We start from the raw sequence: 21,663 nt of genomic DNA on the forward strand, positions 1-21,663 counted from the left end.
GCGTTCCTGCACTGCCAATTCCTGAGTCCTCTCACTAAGGGGAAACAGTCAGCCATTACAGGATCTGAGGAGACTGAGGCTTATCTCAACTCCAAAAGTCACCATATGATAAACATCCTGTGATTCAAAGGTTTTCCCCCTTTCAAGGTGTTTGCTGTCCTCCTCAGGTGCTGGCTGTGGTGCAGGACCAGAGACTTACGTGTTATCACTGTGGGGCACACAGCCACAAACTCACCGCACTTCAGGAGCCAGTGTGTTTGGCCATGGCTCCTCTGAGTGCTCTGGGGCCCTCAGCACCATTGAGGGCTCCCAGCGACTTCCTCCATCCCCGGCCGGCCCCTGGGCGGGAGCAGTGGAAGGGACAATTCTCCTGGAATGGGGGGCAGCGTGCCTGAGGGGAACAGAGGGCGAGGCACCTGTGGAAGGCAGCTGAGGGGCTGCTCCATCACTTTCCAGTAAGGTCTTCTTTCCCTGCGAGGAGACGAAGGTTCCTGTCCCCCCTCTCTGCCCCACACCGAGACTCTTCGGGAAGCCCCTCTCTCCCCTCTGCCCCACACCGAGACCCTTCGGGAAGCCCCTCTCCATCCTCTCTCCCCTCTGCCCAGGCCCTGCGCCCTTCTCTGCTGCCGGTTCCCGGCTCCACAGCAGCTCGGGCCCTCGGCCGCTCTCTTGGCAGCACATGGCGCGCGGTGCCGAGGAGGCTCGGCAGGAGAGCGCCTCAGCCCCGCCGGCCGGCTCGAGCGGGGGCCAGCGGGAGCCAGCGGCAGCCGGGCTGTGCCCCATCTGCCTGGGCGACCTGGACAACGCGGCCCACGTGGGCACATGCCTGCACACCTTCTGTTTCGGCTGCATCCGGCAGTGGGCTGCCGTGCGCGCCGCCTGCCCGCTCTGCAGGCAGCGCTTCGGCCGCATCCTGCACACGGTGCGGGCGGACGACGACTACGAGGAGTACGAGGTCGGCCCGTCCGGCTGCCAGCAGAGCGCCGCGGCCGGGCACAGCGTGCGCGCCACATCCCCGCGCCGGCGCTACCAGCTGCGCCCGCGGCCCCACCGCGATCGCGCTGCCGGGAGGAGGGGGCGGCCGGCAAGGCGCCAAGGGACAGCTCCAAGGAGCTCCGACACCTCTGCCCCATAGCTGCAGGGTAGCGCTCGGCCGCTCGCCCTGCCGTGCTGGGGGCGCGGCTCACGGCCCTCCTGCCCTTGGAATGAACATCCAGAGCCTTTCCGGAGCACGCGTCTCTCACAGCCCCTTGGTATATTGCACGCTCTTTTTCGTTACTAATTACATTTCGTTTAAATAAATAAAGTGTTTTTGCCTTAACCGATCAAGTTTACCTTTTCTCCACCGCAGTGGATGAGTGGGGGGAGGCAGCTGCTGAAGGGGAGTGAGCGAGGGACTTCATAGTGCTTACTTCCCAGCTGGGGTCAAACGCTGCACCTTTTAAAATGAGTCATGGCACAAAAAGGAGGAGTGAGCTAAAACTGTGACAGTTTTTATGGGCATATGATTACTTGCAAGAATTTCAGTCTGTCTTCTTACAAGAACTTCCTATGCACTGCAGATACTGAAACGAATTGCATTCCAAAAGCACAGTACATTTTTTATTTTTTCGTTTGTTTGTTTTTTACATAAACGTTCCTTGCCTTGTATCAGATTGCCTTATACAGATAAACTGCATAGGTGAACAAGAAGATGGATTGTTTTTTCTGTTTTTATGAAGTTTTCAACAAATGCCAACAAGTGTATAGGTATATCTAAGCAAGAATAAGGAAAAAAACCGACAAGGAACAACAAAAATTCCAAGAGCTATCACTGAAGAAAAGGGTGATTTTAACAGAAAGTAGGTACACAAGTAGTACACAAAGTGCAAAAGTAGAATGTGACCTCAAGCAAATAAGGGCATACTTCCTTTAGCAAGCTGTCATAAATTAAACTGTTACTGTTAGCACACTCTGCAATAAATGTCGATAAGAATACTTTCAGCAGTTAATATATTACATCAAAGTCACAGTATATTAGCACTTTATAACTTCAGTCTTAAAAGCTATTGTCTAACTTTTGCATGAAGATTGATGTATCTTCATGATAATCAAATTACAAAAAAAATTCTGTTGTGTCTTAGCTTAGGATAAGCAGCACATTATTTGAAGCCCTATTTTATTAGAGCTAGAAACCAGACTGACACAATGGAAGGAGAAGGTAATAACTAACAACAAATACAGACTCTAAAAGAAGACAAGTAGCAACTGTATCCTCTGCAACATTTCTCACAGACTAAAGAACATGAAATCGTCTTCACAAAAGCACAATAAAACCTCAATAAAATATAATAGCTTAAGAGCTGACTCTATCATCAAGTTTATAGGCTATTTGGTCACTACCAGTAATTCATTGAGATGGATTGTTTTCAAAGTTAAAACCCAATTTTATTTGCAATGGTAGATTTGCAATTTATTGCCACATGCTGTAGAGAGAGCTTTAAAATAGGAAATAAGGAAAGTTGAGTAGGATTTATATAATTTCACTCATTAAGTAAATTAGAAAATTAGGTAATAATTAAAAAGCAAAGGGAAGAATACTACTACTGATGAAAGCACAAGGCAAGGAAAATGAAAATTAATAAAAGGATTGTATCTAATCTGTTTTAAAAATAGATTTGAATAATTACAATCTTGTGTCAAAAAAACCCAAAGATTTAGTACCCTTCCCCCCTTTTCTGCTCAAAACCATAATACAGTTACATTGGGATACACTTGAAACCTGGCACTGTTGTGTCATCAGGAACATAGCCATCATTAACGGAAAATAAAAATATAGTGCTATAATATGAGATTTGAACAAAGCAGGAATTAAGATTATAATCAGCCTAACAAATGTAGTAAGAATTTGACAGCAATGCCTGTCGCGCAACCCTTATGAACCAGTCAGTGAACCAGGGCACACACAACTTCGAGTATGTCCCATGAGTCTTTTTCACATAACTGCATATAACTGCAACACTATGGCCCAAGAGAGAGCCTGCCCCACTAGTAACTTCTTGGGACTAGAAAGCATGCATATTAAAGTCCTTGAAGTTCTGAAACATGTATTTGGTGATATCCACATTTCACAAGAGCTCTGAACAGAATTTAACAAGAGAGAGTTGTCACCAGTGGCACAAAGTCCAGCAGGTGGCCATCAGTTGCAAGGATCAATACTGGGTACAGAACTGTTTAATGTCTTCATTGACGACCTAGAGGATGGAACACAGTGCACCTCAGCAAGCTTGTGGGCAATACACAACTGCAAGGACTGGTTTGTAACAGTGATTGGTAGTGACTAAAAGCCATGAGGAAATAAATCTCCTTTTAAATTACAGTAATTTCACAACTATAAGGCGCACCCTTTTGACTAAAATTTTCCCCCAAACCCGTAAGTGCGCCTTATAGTCCGGTACGCCTTATCTGATGGACAAAGTTCGGAAATTTGCAAACCCGGAAGTGAGAGCTGCGAGCCGCAGGGGGAGCCAGCAGGGCCATGGCTGCTGGGTGGAGGTGGGGCCGCGCGGCTGCAGCTGCCGGGTGGAGGCGGGGCCGTGGGGCCGGGACTGCCGGGTGCCCACGGGGCCAGGACTGCCAGCTGCCCGCAGGACCGGGGCTTCCAGGTGCCTGCAGGACCAGGGCTGCTGGGTGCCTGCAGGACCGGGGCTGCAGGGTGCCTGTGGGGCCGTGGGACCAGGGCTGCTGGTGCCTGCAGGACCAGGGCTGTAGGGTGCCCGCGGGACTGGGGCTTCCAGGTGCCCATGGGGCTGCGGGACCGGGGCTGCTGGGGGCCTGCGGGACTGGGGCTGCAGCTGCTGGGTGCCTGCAGGACTGGGGCCACTGGGTGCCTGCGGGGCTGCGAGGCCGGGGCTCCTGGCTGGAGGCGGGGTCGGGGCTGCTGGGTGGAGACAGGGCCATGGTGCCATGGTAGCTGGATGGAGGTGGGGCCTTGGCCAGCAAACACGCGGGGGGAGCTGGAGGTGGAGCCTTGCTGCAAAAAAAAAGTGCGCCTTATAGTCCAGTGCGCCTTATATGATCTACAAAGTTGCAAAATTTGCCAACTCCCAGGAGTGCGCCTTATAGTGCAGTGCGCCTTATGGTCATGAAATTACTGTACTTTAGCAATTTACATTCTTGCATTGACAAACAACAATAAGGATCAATCTTTGTGAAATAAATTGCTAAGATCAAGAAAAAAACACTTATATTTGAGTTCCACAACATTTTTCTGGAGACTCGTAGATGCTAAACACTTTTAGCCCTCAATTTATCCTCATTTCTTCTCTGCTGACTAGGATATTTCAATTTTATACCAATATATTATTTTATTCAGATAGAAGCGCTTCAATCTGACTGAAAAATACTCCATATAAAAAGTACTAAAAACATTAAAAAGACTGGCATCTCTTAAATCCTAGCAATTTCCTTCTAAATTCCACAATGTATTCAAGGTGCTAAACCTCAATATGTTAAAAAAAAGTACACTTTTGAGAAAAAAAGAAGAAAAAATATCACAACCAACAAACCCCTAATACTTAGAAACTCTGACTAAGGAACAGCTAAGAGGAATTAGGCTCCTGAGTACCTTCAGGTATGTAGGCCTAAACAATTCTGGACAACACAGAGAATTAGCCACATAGGGAACAAACTGCAAATTTCCAGATTAACACCCTTATTTCTGGATCTTCCTTTCTCTTCAATAGACATGTAAGCCTTCAATTTAGAAAAACACATTATTGTAGCTCATAACCATCTCTCACAAAGTATTACTGTTAAGTCCCATATTATTTCACATTAACACAGTGGATTTTAGTATATTAGTTTCTTTTTCTGTGTCTTCCATTTTACCTATTTGGATTTGACAGTTTTGACACCGGTTAATTTCCAACAAGGTAAAGGGTTACTTCAGAGTATCAAATAAATTTTCTTTTCTCTGTAATTTCTATTTCTGATACTGCAAACAAAAATTTTTAAAAATACAAAACCAAAACCAACAAAACAAGACCTTGTTTTCAAAATAATATTTAAAGAATTGTTTCCATACCAAAAGCAACCTAAAGTTGCAATCATTTTTCAAGGTCAACTTTTGAAATCTCAAGTGGTAAGGTTTATATATTTAGGACACTGTTCAGGCTCTACCACATGCTTTTTTTTTCTTTCTATAGAGAGGAATGTAGCTGTCAATTATGCTTTCTCTTACAACACAAACGTTTTGCGACTTTCACTTATCACTTCCATTACATGTAATGTAGGAAGGTTAGCGCTAAAAACATTTGAAGAATCTGCATAAGTTAAATACGTAAATTATTATTAGAGTGACAGAAAAGGTAACAAGTGTCTTGTGATGCCATTTGCTTTGTTTGTTAAGGAAGAGAAAGCTAATTAACTGCAAATGCAAACCATAAAGACCTAGATCTGTTTATGTCAACATAAGCTTTGGAGAAGCTAAAATATATTCCACATTTAAACTTCATTCCCCCCTGCCCTGTCTCCTTTCTGGAAAGCAGGATGTTATAACAAAACTGTTGAAGTCACGGAGTGCACCGGAGGTCTAACCTCACACAAAACAGTAAGTATCTACAAAAGAGTGAACACATCAGGCATAAAAATTGAATAATTTATTTTTAATAAACAATTCCCTGTATTATTTTAAATGTGCATATGCTTTATGAAATAAATATCTTCATTTTTTTATTATCATAACTAGAATTTTGTTGTAAAGAATCACCCTGTATAAAAAATTTAATCTAAAAATCACTGCAAGAGTAGTGGTTGCAAATTTAAACTTTAATCAAGAGAAACCTAAGTCTTGTGAGAGTATGTATTTTAAGGACACTTTAAACTCTCTTCTTTCACTGTCTTCTTCTATCACAGTTTCTTTTCTGGCAAAGTATAAGAAAGGGAAAAAAGCAGAAAAGAGGACAAAGCAAGGGCAAAGGAAGAGGTGGTGGGCAGACATGAAGAAGAGGATGAAAAGTGTACTTTCTGTCCTCACTTTTCTAACTGTTTAAGGTACAGAAGTCACTGCCTCTAGAGCTTTCATGAAATCTTTGTTAGTTTTCACTATATATTTTTCAAAAACTAAAAATAACTATATTTTATAGAAATCTATCTATGCTACAATAGTTCTGAAACTTTTCCTTCCCTATTCTTGTATTGAATGTCTTGATCCTTTTCCACCTCCAACCAGAGCATGTGCTTATTAATTACAACATGCTTCCTCAATCCTCCATGCTACAGTTAAGGTCTCACCAGTTGGCCTCACCCTCCTTTACGTCTGCTTTCACAAATGTACTGACTCCCCTGCACAAAATCTGATTTCCTAAAAACATCTTCCATTTAGAAACTGCTGTAACAGTCAACTGTCCATAGAGGAAGGTGTTCAAGTAGAGGACAACCAATGAAGAGACCACATTGTCAAGCTGTCAATTGAAACTCCAGGTCATTTTAAACATTTTTGTTCTTAAATTCACATATGCTAAAAAGTAAGCTGAAGAAAAAACACGTTGCTAGAATCTTTTTAAATTCCAGCCATTGATAGCAGAAATTGAAGGTTTGTAGAAGAGTTAACTGTACAAAAATCCATGTAAGAAAAAACTTAACTGCTCCTCTCCAGGGAATAAAGGAAGAATTAATTCTAGAAAAAAAAAGAAAATTGGCCCACAGGGTGGCAAAAACACACACACAGACACACACGAGGGAGGTGTAACAACAAGGTAAGGTATCAATTCATTCACATAGCTTTCTTACACATTCATTACAGCATGGGAAACTAGGAAGTAGTATATTATAACGTTGTGACTGCACAGTTTTAAGAATACTTCCTATACATTTTCTACAAGTATCTAGAGACGCAGTTTAGTAAGGACAGCTCTTTCTCAAAGTGTGTTCTGTCTTACCCTTAAATTTAAAAAATGCATTCATGTGCTCCAGGGTTTCTGATCAATCTTTATTACACTGAATGTTGTCTAGTTCTCATTCCAGTTTAGCATTGGTATAGTGGTATTCCAGTTCAGCCTAAAAAAAGAATCAGGACAGGGGTCTACATGTTTTCAAGCAAGGTCAAAGAAAACCCCAAACATAAGAAATTAACAGTCCCTAACTAAAATGCCCATCACCACTACTGCCATAGTATATAAATTATATAAATACAGAAGCAGTGCAAAGAAAGCAAAACAGTTATTTACATAACCATTCTTAAATAGTTAACGGTATGGAAGTTGAAGTCTTTAAATACCCTGAAATCTTAAACACCAAGTGGATAAAAATAAAATTAGCTACTGTAGAGATACTTGAAAACAGGCTGAGACACCAATTCTTACTATGACAAGCACCTACTAGAAATACTATACACACCTGGTAGTTTTTAACTCCAAATGCATGCCTGCCTGAAATCCATCACCTCATTTTTTCCCAACTTCTCATGATTACTGATAGAGACTGACTGATACCTATAGAGAATTTGCTTGGTTTTGATCTTTCTTCCTGTAGTATGCAGAAATTTCTTTAAAACATGAAACATCTGAAATTAATGAAATATAATGGAAGATTAAAATATAATCACTGGTACAATCTTTCTTACCCACATTTCAGTTTAAGTGCTTTGAGTAGGTATCTCTGTCATACTAGATCACACTGATAAATCAGTTATCTGACCATCAAGGTAACGTACTACATTAGAAGTTCCCCTACAGTGACTGAGCTTATGAACTTACTTTTTAAAATTCAGTTAATGAAGATGTTATTAGGTCAACTTCAATAGTATCATTGAAGACGAACTGATAAACCAATGTAGCTCTATTATGCTATAGTCATGAATGAACATAAACTCCAAAAATTATCTTAATTATATTAGCTTCTGAAATACAATTGTGAATTACACAGACTTTAATACACTAAGAATGTTGCTAAGCTGCAGCTAATCCCAGAAGTTCCAGTCCATGGAAACTCTATTTTGGCTGCTTACTAAATTCATTTTAGTACCTTATTAGAGGGTTGAATTCAGAGCTAGCAGTAGAACTGAGTATCCTCAGCTCTACACTCTAATAATATCCTCAAAATGAACATCTATTTCCATATAGCCACTTGCTGTATTGCATGTCCTTAGTACTTAACCGACTTAAGCGCGGAAAAAAATTCCTCAATAAATCCAGTAGACATTTTGCTCTCTATATAACCTCTAGGCTAGAAAAACAAAAATAACTCTTAGGCATCCTGGCCCATGCAGTGAAGATCCTTGTCTAAGAGCTAAGAATCTTTTAAGTTCAGTACTCTGTTTTCCCACACTCTTTTTCATGACCTTTGATTTGTCTCTCTGCCTTTTCAACCATTCAATCCTCTTCATCAACCTTCCCATTTCTGAACCAGTAATATCCAGTAGTAAAGAAATGGCAATTTACAGCACAAAATCAATTATTCACACATTTTTACGACTGAAATTGTTGACTGTAACAATTGAGTCCTGACAGATAATTCCTATGGAAATAAGATATGGCTAACATTTATGACCAATAAATCAATTCCCAAATATCTAATAATTTTAATTCAAATATTCCCAGATGAACAATAGACAGTGATGGCAATTGTATAATCTGTAAAAATTAGATTGCCCATTTAAAAGCAAATCATGAGGAATAAGCTATTGCTGAACAGCAGGTCACATAGTAAGTTACGCAGTGACAAAGCCATGGGAACGTTGACATGGGATCTTTTTAATTACACCAGCATAAATGAAAAGCAAGGAATAGTTCTATGCAATTTACTTTAGCATCTAGACTATCACTATGCTCCCACATTTAGTTCAGATTTAACTCAATAGGTTTTTTAATTAAGGTATTTAACTGACTAAATTAATGAAATTCAACTCACCATGAACAATTCTATTCTTTAATTATGTCCTTACATTAGTCTTTTACTAGCAAAGTCTATACTATCCTAAAGCCTCTTTAATAAACCAGAAAGCAAAAGAGCATTGAAAGCATTTTAACCAAATCATATCATGTTGCATTCAGAATAAATTTTCTGAAACTGTAGCTGAATAGCTCCATTATCCAGTGCTAGTATCTGGTTTTAGTCAGTATTGTACCAAAAAAGAAAATACAACCCTAAGCAAAAGTGAACACCATAAAGATATCTATTAATTCAGGGAGAAAAAAAAAGTTTAATAAAATGGACTAAGACATGTGGAAGAATGTGTAGTTATTTTTAGTAAGAATATATATAAAACAACTGCATTTCTATGGTAATTGTCTACAGACAGAAGCATGGATGAAAAATTTAGTGAAAACAAGTAATCCCAACCCCACAACTGGAACATTCCGAGACCACCATGAGCTTTCAAACAAATCAAGAGTGATCTCTCAGTGACATTGGTCAGCTCCCTCAGCATTCCTGTGTGCATTTTCCCAGAATCAATGGAATTTTGTATGTCCTGTTTGTTTAGTCAGAACCTGACACTCCTCCACAGAGGACAAACCTTCCGTGATCCACCAGTTTTCCACTGGTACCTGCAACACCAGAAGGCAGATCTTACCAATAAAGACCAAGGTGAAGAATGTACCTTGGATACCTTGGCCTTTACCATTGTCCTTTTCTACCAGATCTGCCACAAACTGCACCTAAAGAACACATCTTCAATTACTGTCTGGACATTTCATTCCCTATCCTCCATTCCACACATTTCTATATTTAAATAATCCCCAAAGAGAGCATTGACAGCAACTTATTCTTCACAGTCAGCAGCTGCTCCCTTTTGATCAAACCCACTGGAGGGTATGCAAGAGTGTGACATCATCATGGTTTTAGTCATACAGCTACAGTTTGAGATTTCATTGATACAACTGAAAATAAAACTACTTGCTTTTTTCATTATGCATTTGTCTCACATACTGAAGAAGAAATAAAGAATGGAAGTGAAAAGTGCAGGAAAGAATTGTAGTGTGCAGTCAGAAGTGACTACTGGTACAAGTTGGGAGTCAAACTCTCCACATTTAAGGCATCATTACCTAGTAAAAGGTACTTTTTCAACACTACAATGGTTTTGTTTAAGATATTAAAAACAATAATATCAAAGAATGCAGAAATAGTACTTGAATTCAATTGGGCATATCCCCTGCCCCCAAATTCAATTACATGGCACAACTGACATGTTAATGAATTTTGATTACATTACCTAGTCAAATACACTAAGGAAATGAAACTTTTTAAAAGAACTGATGTATGTCTGAACCCACAACACTATGTTTTTACAGTAAGAATTACTACAATTATAAATTATTTTGAAGTAACAATACATCCTACATTTGCCACTTTTATAAAAGCACTGGCATCCCAATTAATTATTCAAAGGAACTATACTGATTTTAATGTCACATTTGTCATGTCAAAGCAACCTTCAAGTTCAAAAGAGACTGTCTTCTACAGAAAAGGAAAAAACAGGCCTAGCTACTGAGACTTCAAGTACAGTAATTTCACGATTATAAGCCGCACCATTTTGACTAAAATTTTGGTCCGAACCTGGAAGTGCAGCTTGTAATCCAGAGCAGCTTATATATGGACAATGTTCTAAAAGTTGCCAACCAGGAAGTGTGAGCCTGCGGCAGCCCAAGCCAAGCTGGAGCCTTGGTGGTGCGGGGCCGCCCGGTGGCGCGGGGAAGCCCGGTAGAGCCAGGGCCAGCAGTGTCGGGCCAGGGCAAGCAAACGCGGAGGCGGCAGTGTGGGCAGGGGCGAGCGAGCCCAGCAGCGGTGGCAGCACCGCCTGGATGGCCCCGAGCAGCCCCGCCGAGCAGCAGTGCCGAGCTGGGCCACCCGGCCCCATCGGCAGCCCCGAGTGGGCCGAGCCTACCTGGCCCCAAGCCGAGCCAGCAAACCCCGCGATCCCACGATTCTGTTACTAATTGGCAACTTTGTGAAAGTTGCACATGGATCCTCACTGTGATTGAAAAATTTGCTGACACCCCGGAAGTGCAGCTTATAATCAGGTGTGGTTTGTAATCGTGAAATTACTGTAATAACAGTATCATTTATCTAATTATTAGAAGCTTAATATATTTTATTTCAGGGAGGTAAATTACTGTAAGGTGGTGTCACCACTATTCTCATATTTATGTAAAAACTGAATGGCATGTTATCTCAAGGCATAAATAACTTCACGTTACTGACTGATTTTGGCTTGGTAGTTATATCCCACGATCAAGTAATAGAAAATTAAAATAAGGTTTGCATTATAGGTCAGTACCTTCAATGACTGCAATAGAAAATTTCCGTGCTTCTAGAAAGACCTAGAAATTACCCATGTTTCAAGGGCTTTTTGTTCTAGTATGTTTCAAAAATTAAATTATGAGAGACTGCAATTCACATGCTATATCTGCAAAATTCTTATATTCCTATGACAGCTTCTCATCAATAATTAATACTAAATAGGTAGCCCCAAGGGCAACATTTAAGATTGTATGATTATAGTCAGTATTTTCAGAATAGTCAAAAAATTCTATTAAAAACATGAAGCACGAAGAACTAGTATATGAAAGTATAAATGTAAAGTTGTATGTAATATTTAGCAATACTATTTAGATACTCTCCTATTTATTATGGCATAAAATGCATTTGGAAGAAAGATGTCAAAATTTTTTTTTCTCAGAACACTACAAAAATCTTAGATTCTTAATTGTCAGAAACACAGGAAAATACCTAAGAAAAATCTGCAAATTTTAGATAACTCAGAATTTTCCAATAATGAAACCCTTCCAAAAAAAGGATAAAATGAGAGCATGCTGAAGAATTACTTTTCAGACATATAAAAATATATAAATCTCATATAAACAGGTATAAGTCTCATAATGTGAAAATTCCATCTCTCTCTTCAAAAGGTCACCGTTAAAGATTATTTTTTTACATCTTTGTCCTCCCTAGATTAAAGCAAGTATACTGCACAGGAGTTTCCTATACCTTTCTTTCCAATAGAAAATCTTGAAGAGTGCATCAAAAAGAGAGATACTGAACACACAAGTTCAGGTTCAATGCACAAACAGCATTCTGTACTTATATCTGACTAACGGCTATGTTTATGTGATGTAGATCTATTAAGCTGGGTGTTAAGTATTTAATTAAGCAGAAAAACATCTCATTGACATTCTTCACTCTTCTTGGCAGATAAATGTGGCATAAATAACAGTATATGATCAAAGAGTGAATATTCTACATGGGTAAATTTATGAAAGAAGAATATCATACATGCTCCAGTTGCATATAAACAGCAATTAAGTCCAAAAAATTAATTAGATCTTGTAATCCTTCACACAACTACACTTAACGCTAATACAGCTTTTTGCTTAGAAGCATTAACTACTTCAGCCTGATCCTTTACCTATTAAAAAAACTGTGCATTTTTAAACATCTTGTAATTTTACACAGCATTTAACTACATAAACCAACATTATTGCTTGTATTTGTTATTTTAGTCATAGTTAGTGTATTGAGAAAAGAAAGACACCAGAACAAAAAATAAGCAGAAAGCACATGAGATGTTCTTTTCAGAAATGGTGTTTGGTCAATTATTCCAAACTATGCTTTTCAACTTACAGATATTAAACAAAAAAAAAAAAAAAAACATTTTGACTTCTTACACTAAATTGTAGTGTAATTGTTCTTACAATAAATCAATATGAGAATAGAATGTGTTTATATGAAATGGAAAATACTGAAAATAAATTGCATATCAACAGTAGCAATTTTTAAAAAATAGAATTAAACATACAATGTCCCGCCACAACACGTTACATTTCACAGCAATTCAGTAGGAGGATAAATGAATAGCCCAGAGACAACAGAGTTTCTGCCAACCTTCTTGTTTGCTATTGTCCTCTAAACTTCAGAGACCTACCTTCTCTCAGTCTTTTTTTACATTTCCAAACACTTGAACAAATTTCCTAAAATTACATATTCTTACAGTTAAAAAAAAAAAATAAATAAAAAAACTATTTTCTTTTCTCTTTTGCTCACCTTCCATTTTTGTTCCTCAAAATTTTCCATTGTTACATGCTACAAGACTCTACAATCAGTTTTTTGTCCTCCTAGTTTTTAGTTATTATATTAAATATTTTTTCCCTCTTTCATGAAAATTGTAAGCTCTAACAAATGCAAAATATCCTTTCCAGGTGTGTTTCACCTGAAAGCACAGGAAACAAAGAAGCACTTATTACTATCATATCTGACACAGTGTCAAATACCTAACCTCTGCTCTTTTGATTTGAATGGAAAAGGAGTTTTTACTTCTGGAAAGTAAATACGGCAATTTCACAAGTATAAGGCGCACCGGAGTATAAGGCGTATTTCCGGGTGTCGGCAAATTTCTGAACTTTGTCCATATATAAGGCGCACCGGCATATAAGGCGGACTCTTTTTTTGCGGTGAGGATCTGTGTGCAACAAAGTAACGAAGTAGTAACAGACTTGCGCAATTGTGGGGTTTACTGGCTCGGCTCAGGGCCGGGCGAGCTCTGCCCTGCTTGGGGCTGCCGCCAGGGCTGAGCGAGCTCGGGTCGGGGTTGCTGCGGGCTCGCACTTCTGGGTCGGCAAATTTCTGAACTTTGTCCATATATAAGGCGCTCCGGGGTATAAGGCACACTCCCAGGTTCAGACCAAAATGTTAGTCAAAAGGGTGCGCCTTATACACGTAAAATTACAGTAATTTCACAATTATAAGCCACACCGTTTTGACTAAAATTTTGGTCCAAACCCAAAGTGTGGCTTATAATCAGGTGCGGCTTATGTACGGACAAAAAACACAAAGTTGCTGTTTTAGTTTGGAGGACAGGTGTCTGCTGAGAAGGGCAGGAACTTCTCTTTGAAATGCAGAATGTAAACCCCCTCCCTCCAAATTACTATAATTTTGAAATCAAGGGGCTTTCAGGAAAAAATATGGGAATTAGGAATAACAGTTCTTTACTAGGGAAATCAAAATAGAAATACAGTACTTCAAAGAAACAAACTCCAAACCCTGACAAAGTCAGGGTACAACCTGACACCCTGTCAGGCAGGGTGTTGGTAGCAGTTCCATTAAATGGTGGCTGCAGTCCTCTTGCAGTGACAGATGTGATTCAGTTGAAGCAGTGCTCCTGTAGAAGGTGCAGTTTCCCTGTGGAGGTCCAGTGGTGATGTGCAGAAATCCGGTTTTCCTCTGGAGTCCAGTGGAGGAAGGGGTTCCCTTAGTGTCCCAAAACCTCTGTTTTTATCTTGGTAAGAAATGTTGGGCTCTTCGTCCTGGCTGGAGCAACTTCCAATGGGATGAAGTAATTTTATCAGTCCCACAGTGGGACTCAGTGGGCCATTAGCAGAAAATGACTCGCTGGAGGAAGGATGGGTTGTGAAAAGATAAAGAACAGTGCCCCGCCTGGTTTCAATGGATGGCCCATTAGCAGAATATCTGCCGTTGAGATAAGGATCACTGCCCCCACCCTCAACAGATGGTGATAGAATAGATACCTTTTATCATACTCTGTATTGTAACGTGCGGCTTATGTATGGACAAAGAACAAAAAGTTGCTGACACCCAGAAATGCGGTTTATACTCAGTGCGGTTTATAATCGTGAAATTACTGTACTGTACATTCCTACAGGAATTCTGAGAGTAATGTACATGATTTAAGAATATGTATTTGCCATAATAAATACTAGATACTATTGTTACTATGTAAGGTTAAAATGCCTGAGACTTTTCTTGAAAATATCACAACTGTACTACACAAAACATTTCTCAGTAAAAATATCTTTAACAGTCACAATCCATGAAGGTCGTAAAAGTTATGTTCATGTATTTTTAAATTTCTTTTTTCTATATCCTAGACAAAATTTCATTATCAAATTTTAACCTTATTCTAAGTTACAAACCTCTAATTCTGCTAAATCCTTCAAATTCTCCTAGCTCTCCAGTTGTGGCAGTAGTTACTTTACCACATAATACCTCTGTGTACAAAATTAGTCAGCAATCCACAAATGCTGGTCAAACGCCTTTGCTTAGATGTCAGACTCAGACTAGATTACACCCCTAAATAGTTTTCAAGCTTTAAAATTCAAGAGTTTAAATGAGTGCATAGTCTAAATTACAAACACAATACAAATTCAGAATGTTTAACTCACTGATTAACTCACAATTCAAATAAGAGAATTCTATTTTTGAATACAATCACATAAAAGTATCTTGTTTCATTGATCATATCCAAAATATGTCTCTGTCACCATGCTAATACCCTTCACCATAAGAATTCTAGTGTCAAAAAAGGAAAAACTTAGTAAGAAATTCTTTACTGTGAGGTTGATGAGACCCTGGAGCAGGTTGCCCAGAGAAGTTGTAGATGCCCCAACCCTGGCAATGTTCAAGGCCAGGTTGAATAAGGCCTTAAGCAACCTGGTCTAGTGGGAGGTGTCCCTGACCATGGCAGGGGAGTTGCAACTGTACAGTCTTTAAGGTCTCTTCAAATCCCTTAACATTCTATGATTCTATCAAAATGCTGATATTAACAGTTAAAATGGAGAATACTGTCTGTAGTCAGACCTAAGAGGTCCACTGAAAAGAAGCACTTTTTTCAGAATTCAGTTTTAAAAAATCCTGAGATAAAAAACACTACTGATAAACATTGGATCATACTGTAACATCTAAATCCAGAGAAACATCTCTAGTCAAGCCTGTAACTTCCAAACGTTTAATTTTATATTTTTTCTTCAATAGTGTACAGCCCCCAGAGTTGCCTCTGTCATCAGTAACTAAAGATGAATGTTTTATATTCTTTGAACAGTTCTTATCTATTTCGAAAACAAAGGGTGCCATATTAATGGAATATACCAGATTGCAAACAACTAATCTGTCCTTTTTGTTAAGGTAACTGGCCTTTACTATAGCAATACTTCAACACCCTCCCAACAAGAGACGCAGGTGTTAATTTAGTGTCAATCTGCATCTTTATTTAACAATTTATTTACAATTTTCCACTGTTAGCAAGGTCAAAACATTTAAACTGAAATGCAATCATCCAGAATTACAACTCTTACTATTTTGTGAGATTATTTCTGTCATTCCAAGTCACTTGCTTGACCACATATTTCTACCTTTTACATGTAATAGGTCTTGAAAATACGAAATACTGACAGATTAGTGACATAGTTACTCACGTTTATTACAGTAATTTCACGATTATAAGCCGCACCATTTTGACTAAAGTTTTGGTCCGTACCGCCCATCCGAGCCCGTGATAGTTCTCTGTATTTTTTTGGTGTTTTCAGTCTTGTGCAGCTGCGCGGCTCCCTGCCTGCCTATGCGGCTGCTTGGCTCTCCGGCCACCTGCGTGGTTGCCCAGTTCCCCACCTGCGTGGTTGCCTGGTTCCCCGCCCCGCACACGTGGCTGCCTGGCTCTCCGGCCACCCGGCTCCACACCCGCCCGGACCCCCGCCCACACGGTTGTGCAGCTGCCCGGCTGAGTGGCTATTTAAAGGCAATGCGGATTCGTTGGAAATGCTTGTAAAATGACCACACTATTATTAGTATCTTTTTCTGCTTGTTAATAAAACTTGCTGGGTACACTGCTGCAGCTATTGTCTGTATCTTTTTTCGCTTGGAAATAATGTTTCCAAGGTCAGCACTTGCCAGTAAGCCCCGTGATCCTGCTACTAATTGGCAACTTTGTGAAAGTTCACTGTGAATGAAAGTGCGGCTTATAATTAGGTGCGGCTATATATTGACAAAGACCTAAACATTGCTGACACCCGGACATGCGGCTTATAATCAGGTGCGGCTTATAACCGTGAAATTTTTAACAGTATAGTGACAAGCTATTTCCAAACTTTTCTAAACAACATGTGTATCAGTACAGTCTGGGTTTCTATGAAGATCCAGTCCAGGTCAATTTATAAAAGAGGTTGAGATTAAAAAGCAATTGAAAGTGGTTACTAAATACTCTTTTTCATTAACAACTAATTCAATGTTTCTTTGTTTTCCTCAATGTTCCAAAACTACCAGACATGAAAGTCATTCATTTTAAGCACCTTGTCACATTTTTGTACCTCAATTTTCAAAATTTACTTTCATTTTGCAAAGAGGTTCACCAGTTTGAGAAACAGAATCTCCCTAAATTCAACACTAGTTTAGTCTGAAAAGAAAACCATGACAACTGTTTGTACTCTTGCTTCATTATTACATCCGGCCTGGTCACTATTGGAAATTCAATCTATTATTGTTGCTAGGAACCTGTTGCTATGCAACCTAAAAGGGTTATGCAGCACTTTCAGGCTGAGAAGCCTTGAAAACACCACAGGCCTTCTCCTATGGCTCTAACCAGTTTATTTAAATAGATGAACACTCTCCTTAGTCAACCCCAGTTCCAGGCATACCCTTAAAAAAGTTACAATGACAGATTTGAATACTGTATACAAAGACAAACCCCAAAAAATTACACAGAAACAAAATATCTGACCTATACCCCACGCTACAACAAAGCAGATAGTAGTATTTCCTCTAATTCATCATTTAAATTAGCAAAGTTAAAATCTGTTAACTCCAAACTCCATCAAAGTTTAACCTTCACATACTAACCAGCTAGTATAATGGAGTTGCTAAACATGCTCTGCAAAGATATTTTATAACAAACTTCTGACAGAATAATACATTTTCATACCATTTTCATACTCTAGATAATAAAAGTGGGACTTTGAGGGGAAAAATTAACTACATAACTCTAAAAGAGCAGAATATTTCTTATTTATAATCTCTATAAAAAAATGTTCAACAAACCTCTAACCAGATTTCAAGTGAGATCTGTTTTTGTCTTTGTCACCACTACATATTCTACATATTAGACATCTATGTAAATCTCTGCTGATTAATTTCTTTCAGCAATATTTTTGTAAATCTGCTGAAGAATGGCTAAGAAATGACATGCAAAAGAGCTGATTATTATGGCTTTTTTTTCTAATAATCTGGAGCAGTTCCAGGCTGCATCAAAGAACAAGTTGTTCCATGGCACCAGAATTAAGAATACAGCATTTCCTCCAGGTTCATCCTTTAAATGGATCCATATAACACTGTAGGATGGATTGTGAATATTTGCTGCCTGACTATCCAGAATGTTGGGACTGAAAAATAAGTTGCAAATGTCTCTTCTTCAATGGTAGTACCTATTTTTGCTTACCTTTTAAAGTTAATTATTTTATTAGTATGTTTTTCTGAAACTTCTAATTTTCTTTTCAAGAATACAGTCATATCAGAAGAAAAAAACAAACAAAACTTATTTTCTTAAGAGTATAAATTTAATAAATTAATGCACTGTCCCAAAAGTTATTGGAAATGTTAAGATTAGTTATCTAGGAAACAGATACAACAGACTGTGCCACAAAATGGATTCCAGTAGTCATAAAAGGAAATGCTATGATTTATCCTTTCCAAACTGCTTTGTACTACTTAGTGACTGATGTTTTTCAGGGGAACCATGAAAACAAAAACAAACATGAAGCATGTTCTGAAGACAAAAATCTCAGATGGTTGGGGGTAAAACAGCAAAAGATCAGCATAATGTATTAATGAATTCAAACTCTTCCAATTACAACTTCGTTGCTTTTCCAGAATTTTTAAGTTTTCAAAATCTTTTTCAAAGGCAAAACTGAACTTTTCACCTGTGTCAGGGTAACACTCAAGCAACAAAAAACCTGCCTTATCCCCTGTACTTGAGGTATTCAGCCTGAAACAGTTGACAGACACCAATATAGTAGAATCTAAAAGCAAATGTCAGAATGAAACACTTTCTATCAACTTCTACAGCCAAACTGATAAATCTGTTGCATAGCAACAGGCTCCTAGCAGCAATAATAGATTGAATTTCCAATAGTGACCAGGTCAGATGTAATAATAAAGCAAGAGTACAAACAGTTGTCATGGTTTTCTTTTCAGACTAAACTAGTGTTGAATTTAGGGAGATTCTGTTTCTCAAGGTGGTGTATAATCACCACTGCCAGTTGACTTTTTATTATTTTATTAAAAAAAGATCACTGTAGTATGTTACCCTAGTCATCATGACCTCAAAGACGACAGGCTGCTTGGACAACACCAACAACTAGATACAGCTAGAGGTGCAACCGAAGCATGCCACGCTGTGAAACCACATACTGGTTTAGAATTAAGAAGTAGGCGCTGATTATCTGAATTAAGTTCTGCAGCCAAATTTTGTTAGAGCTTGTTATGTACTTTTGTGCTGCCCAAGAACTTATTAGAGACAAGGAGGACTTTGACAAAGAGAACAGATGGAAAACATTGTCCATCCACCATTTTTCCTTAAATTCTGTAAGTATATTTACTTTAATGTTACTGATACAAATGAAATTTGTAGGTATCAGTGATTTCTTTACACAAAACAGAATAGGGCCTTGATGCCTTCAGTCTGGTGAGATATTCTGGTTGTCTTCACTGACAGTTTATAAAATAAATTTGACCAGAACCTCACCACAATCAGCTCAAGGACAAGCCTAAGATTCCTTCACCCTTTATTACAGAACTCACTTGCAAACTGGCCATTCAAATAAGCTGTGCAAGCTGAACATTCCCTTAGCTCTAGGAGACAATTCCACCTTAGTAAGATGACATATGAAGGTAACGTTTCTCCCATAACTTTAGAAAACTATTTTTAGGATAGAGTTCACTACCACCACAATTAATCCAGACCAAACGCATGCACAATTGCTCCCAAGTTCCCTGAAACAACAAAAAATATACCCCTTCCACCAAAACCCCCAAATAACTCAAGATCTAGTTTCAAAATATTCTTCAAGCATTCCACTCTGCAATAAGTCTGGTTATTTTTTGGAGAGTCTGGAGATTTACCTATTCTCACGTAGTTGTTAAAAGAAACAGATTCTGAATTTCTCAATTCAAGTTATTTCCAATTCTATCAAACTGACTAAAAGCACACTCTTCCAAATATATATTTTAAGTATCAATTTTGTAAACATTGCCATGAAGCAGGCTAAAGCATCCCAAGAGAAAGCTAGAGATTAGCAAACATGAAAGCAAAGTGGTTGTTGGCAAATAAAAAAATCAGGCAGTCCCTGAAAGCCCATCTCAGCACCTGTAGGCTATCCCTACCACCAACAGGGTATACGTCGGCACTGTCTGATGCTTAGCAGACAAGTCACATCCCACTATCTCGGGTAAACTGTTAAATATTAAACCACATCCAAGCCAGGCATCCAATAACAGGGGAAAAAAAACAGCAACCAGCCAATCTGCGGATACTAAACCGCAGAGCCTAATAACAAAAGTGAGTGCTATAAAAGTACTGAAGAAATAATTGTAATTGCAAAATATAAGGAAGCAGATATCACTGTCACCAATGATGATAAAATAAAGTAGCAAAAAAATAACTGCATCATAAACCACAAAGGAGGGAAAAAATGCTGACAAAAAAAATCAAGACTGGCACATACTTTAACTTGAAAGAAGAAAAGGGAGAAAGAAACATTTACAAACTTAGAAATTTAGAAACCCATTTACAGAAACCTGTCTCATAAAATACTGCTTTATGTCCTAAAGATATCCCTTACCCTGCCCTACCATCTGAATTTGAAGTATCTCTTTAGAAATCTACTACTCAGCTTTGTAACCATTTATTTGAAGTACTATAACTGTAACAAGGCAAATAACATTTCACTATGTTTACCATGTTTTTTCTTTTTTTTATTTAAGAAATGTATACTGAATTTAAGAGAAAATTCAGCAGCAGCAATTCTACAGTGAAATACACAAGAAATGCATTATGTTGAAAGCAATGACAAAAAAAGTCTCTCACTCCAAAAACATTATTCTACCAAACATGCTTGAAATTTACCATCACACTTGACACATTACTTAAGATATTAATTATAACTTTGTTTGCCTTCCTGTGTGACCTTTCCCAGTATGTTAGCTTTCACAGGCACATATTTATTCACAAGACACTGTTACTACCGGCTTTGATTTTGATGTCGCATGAAATGAAATATATTCTAATATTTTAAACACATTCAAATTCATACACAAAAAAATAAACCAAAAAATTCCCTAAGCCAAACATACAAAAAAACCTCCCACATGGCTTTTTGTTGCCCTCACTGTAAAAGACATGCAGTTCCAAACAGCACATTCTGTTCAGCTTTTCCAACTTAACAATACTGAACACCTGAAAAGAGTGATTTGAACAAGCCACAGCTTGCATTTCCTGGATACATACCAATATTTTACTTTTATTTCATGTGTGACTTAGAACCACTAAACCACTTCAACTTATACTTTCAGCTTACAGGCATTTATTTATAAACAATATCCTATAATTATTAAATCTTTGCTCACCACTACCTTTCTCTCAAAGAAAAGTTCTCTAAGCTCTTAGCTACGATTGCCTGTAGAAAGCATTTGAAAACATCAAATTGTAAAATGAAAATATGCATAAGGATTCTTATTTAAAGAATTTAAAGTTAGCTAGGTTTATCTAGCGTGGCTTTTTTGCCTCAAAGAAAAAACACTGAGTTAAAAAAAAATGCAGTACAACGTAAAACCCAAGTGAAGTAAAGAATACTGAAAAGCATACCAGAATATTGAAAACCAGCAGAGAGAAATGCAAAAAAAAAAAAA

The 21,663-nt window shown here is 38.6% G+C and overlaps 1 protein-coding gene across 5 annotated transcripts in view; it reads right to left on the reverse strand.

Annotated features, from left to right (window-relative positions):
- The window catches only part of RFX3 (regulatory factor X3), a 118,939-nt gene that overhangs the window by 81,053 nt on the left and 16,223 nt on the right, over positions 1–21,663 (reverse strand). The window contains exon 1 of one of the 5 annotated variants that reach the window (XM_033085591.2): positions 6,921–6,969. The exons of 2 other annotated variants lie outside the window; for them this stretch is intronic. In XM_033085591.2, the coding sequence (XP_032941482.1) occupies positions 6,921–6,945 (25 nt within the window). In that variant the 5' untranslated portion in view covers positions 6,946–6,969. Of the gene's footprint in view, positions 1–1,335; positions 1,380–6,920; positions 6,970–21,663 lie in introns of those variants that run through there. 2 more of the 5 variants (XM_033085587.2, XM_033085589.2) reach the window with 2 other exon arrangements.

This window comes from Catharus ustulatus, chromosome Z, assembly GCF_009819885.2.
Source record: "Catharus ustulatus isolate bCatUst1 chromosome Z, bCatUst1.pri.v2, whole genome shotgun sequence".
NCBI lineage: Eukaryota > Metazoa > Chordata > Aves > Passeriformes > Turdidae > Catharus > Catharus ustulatus.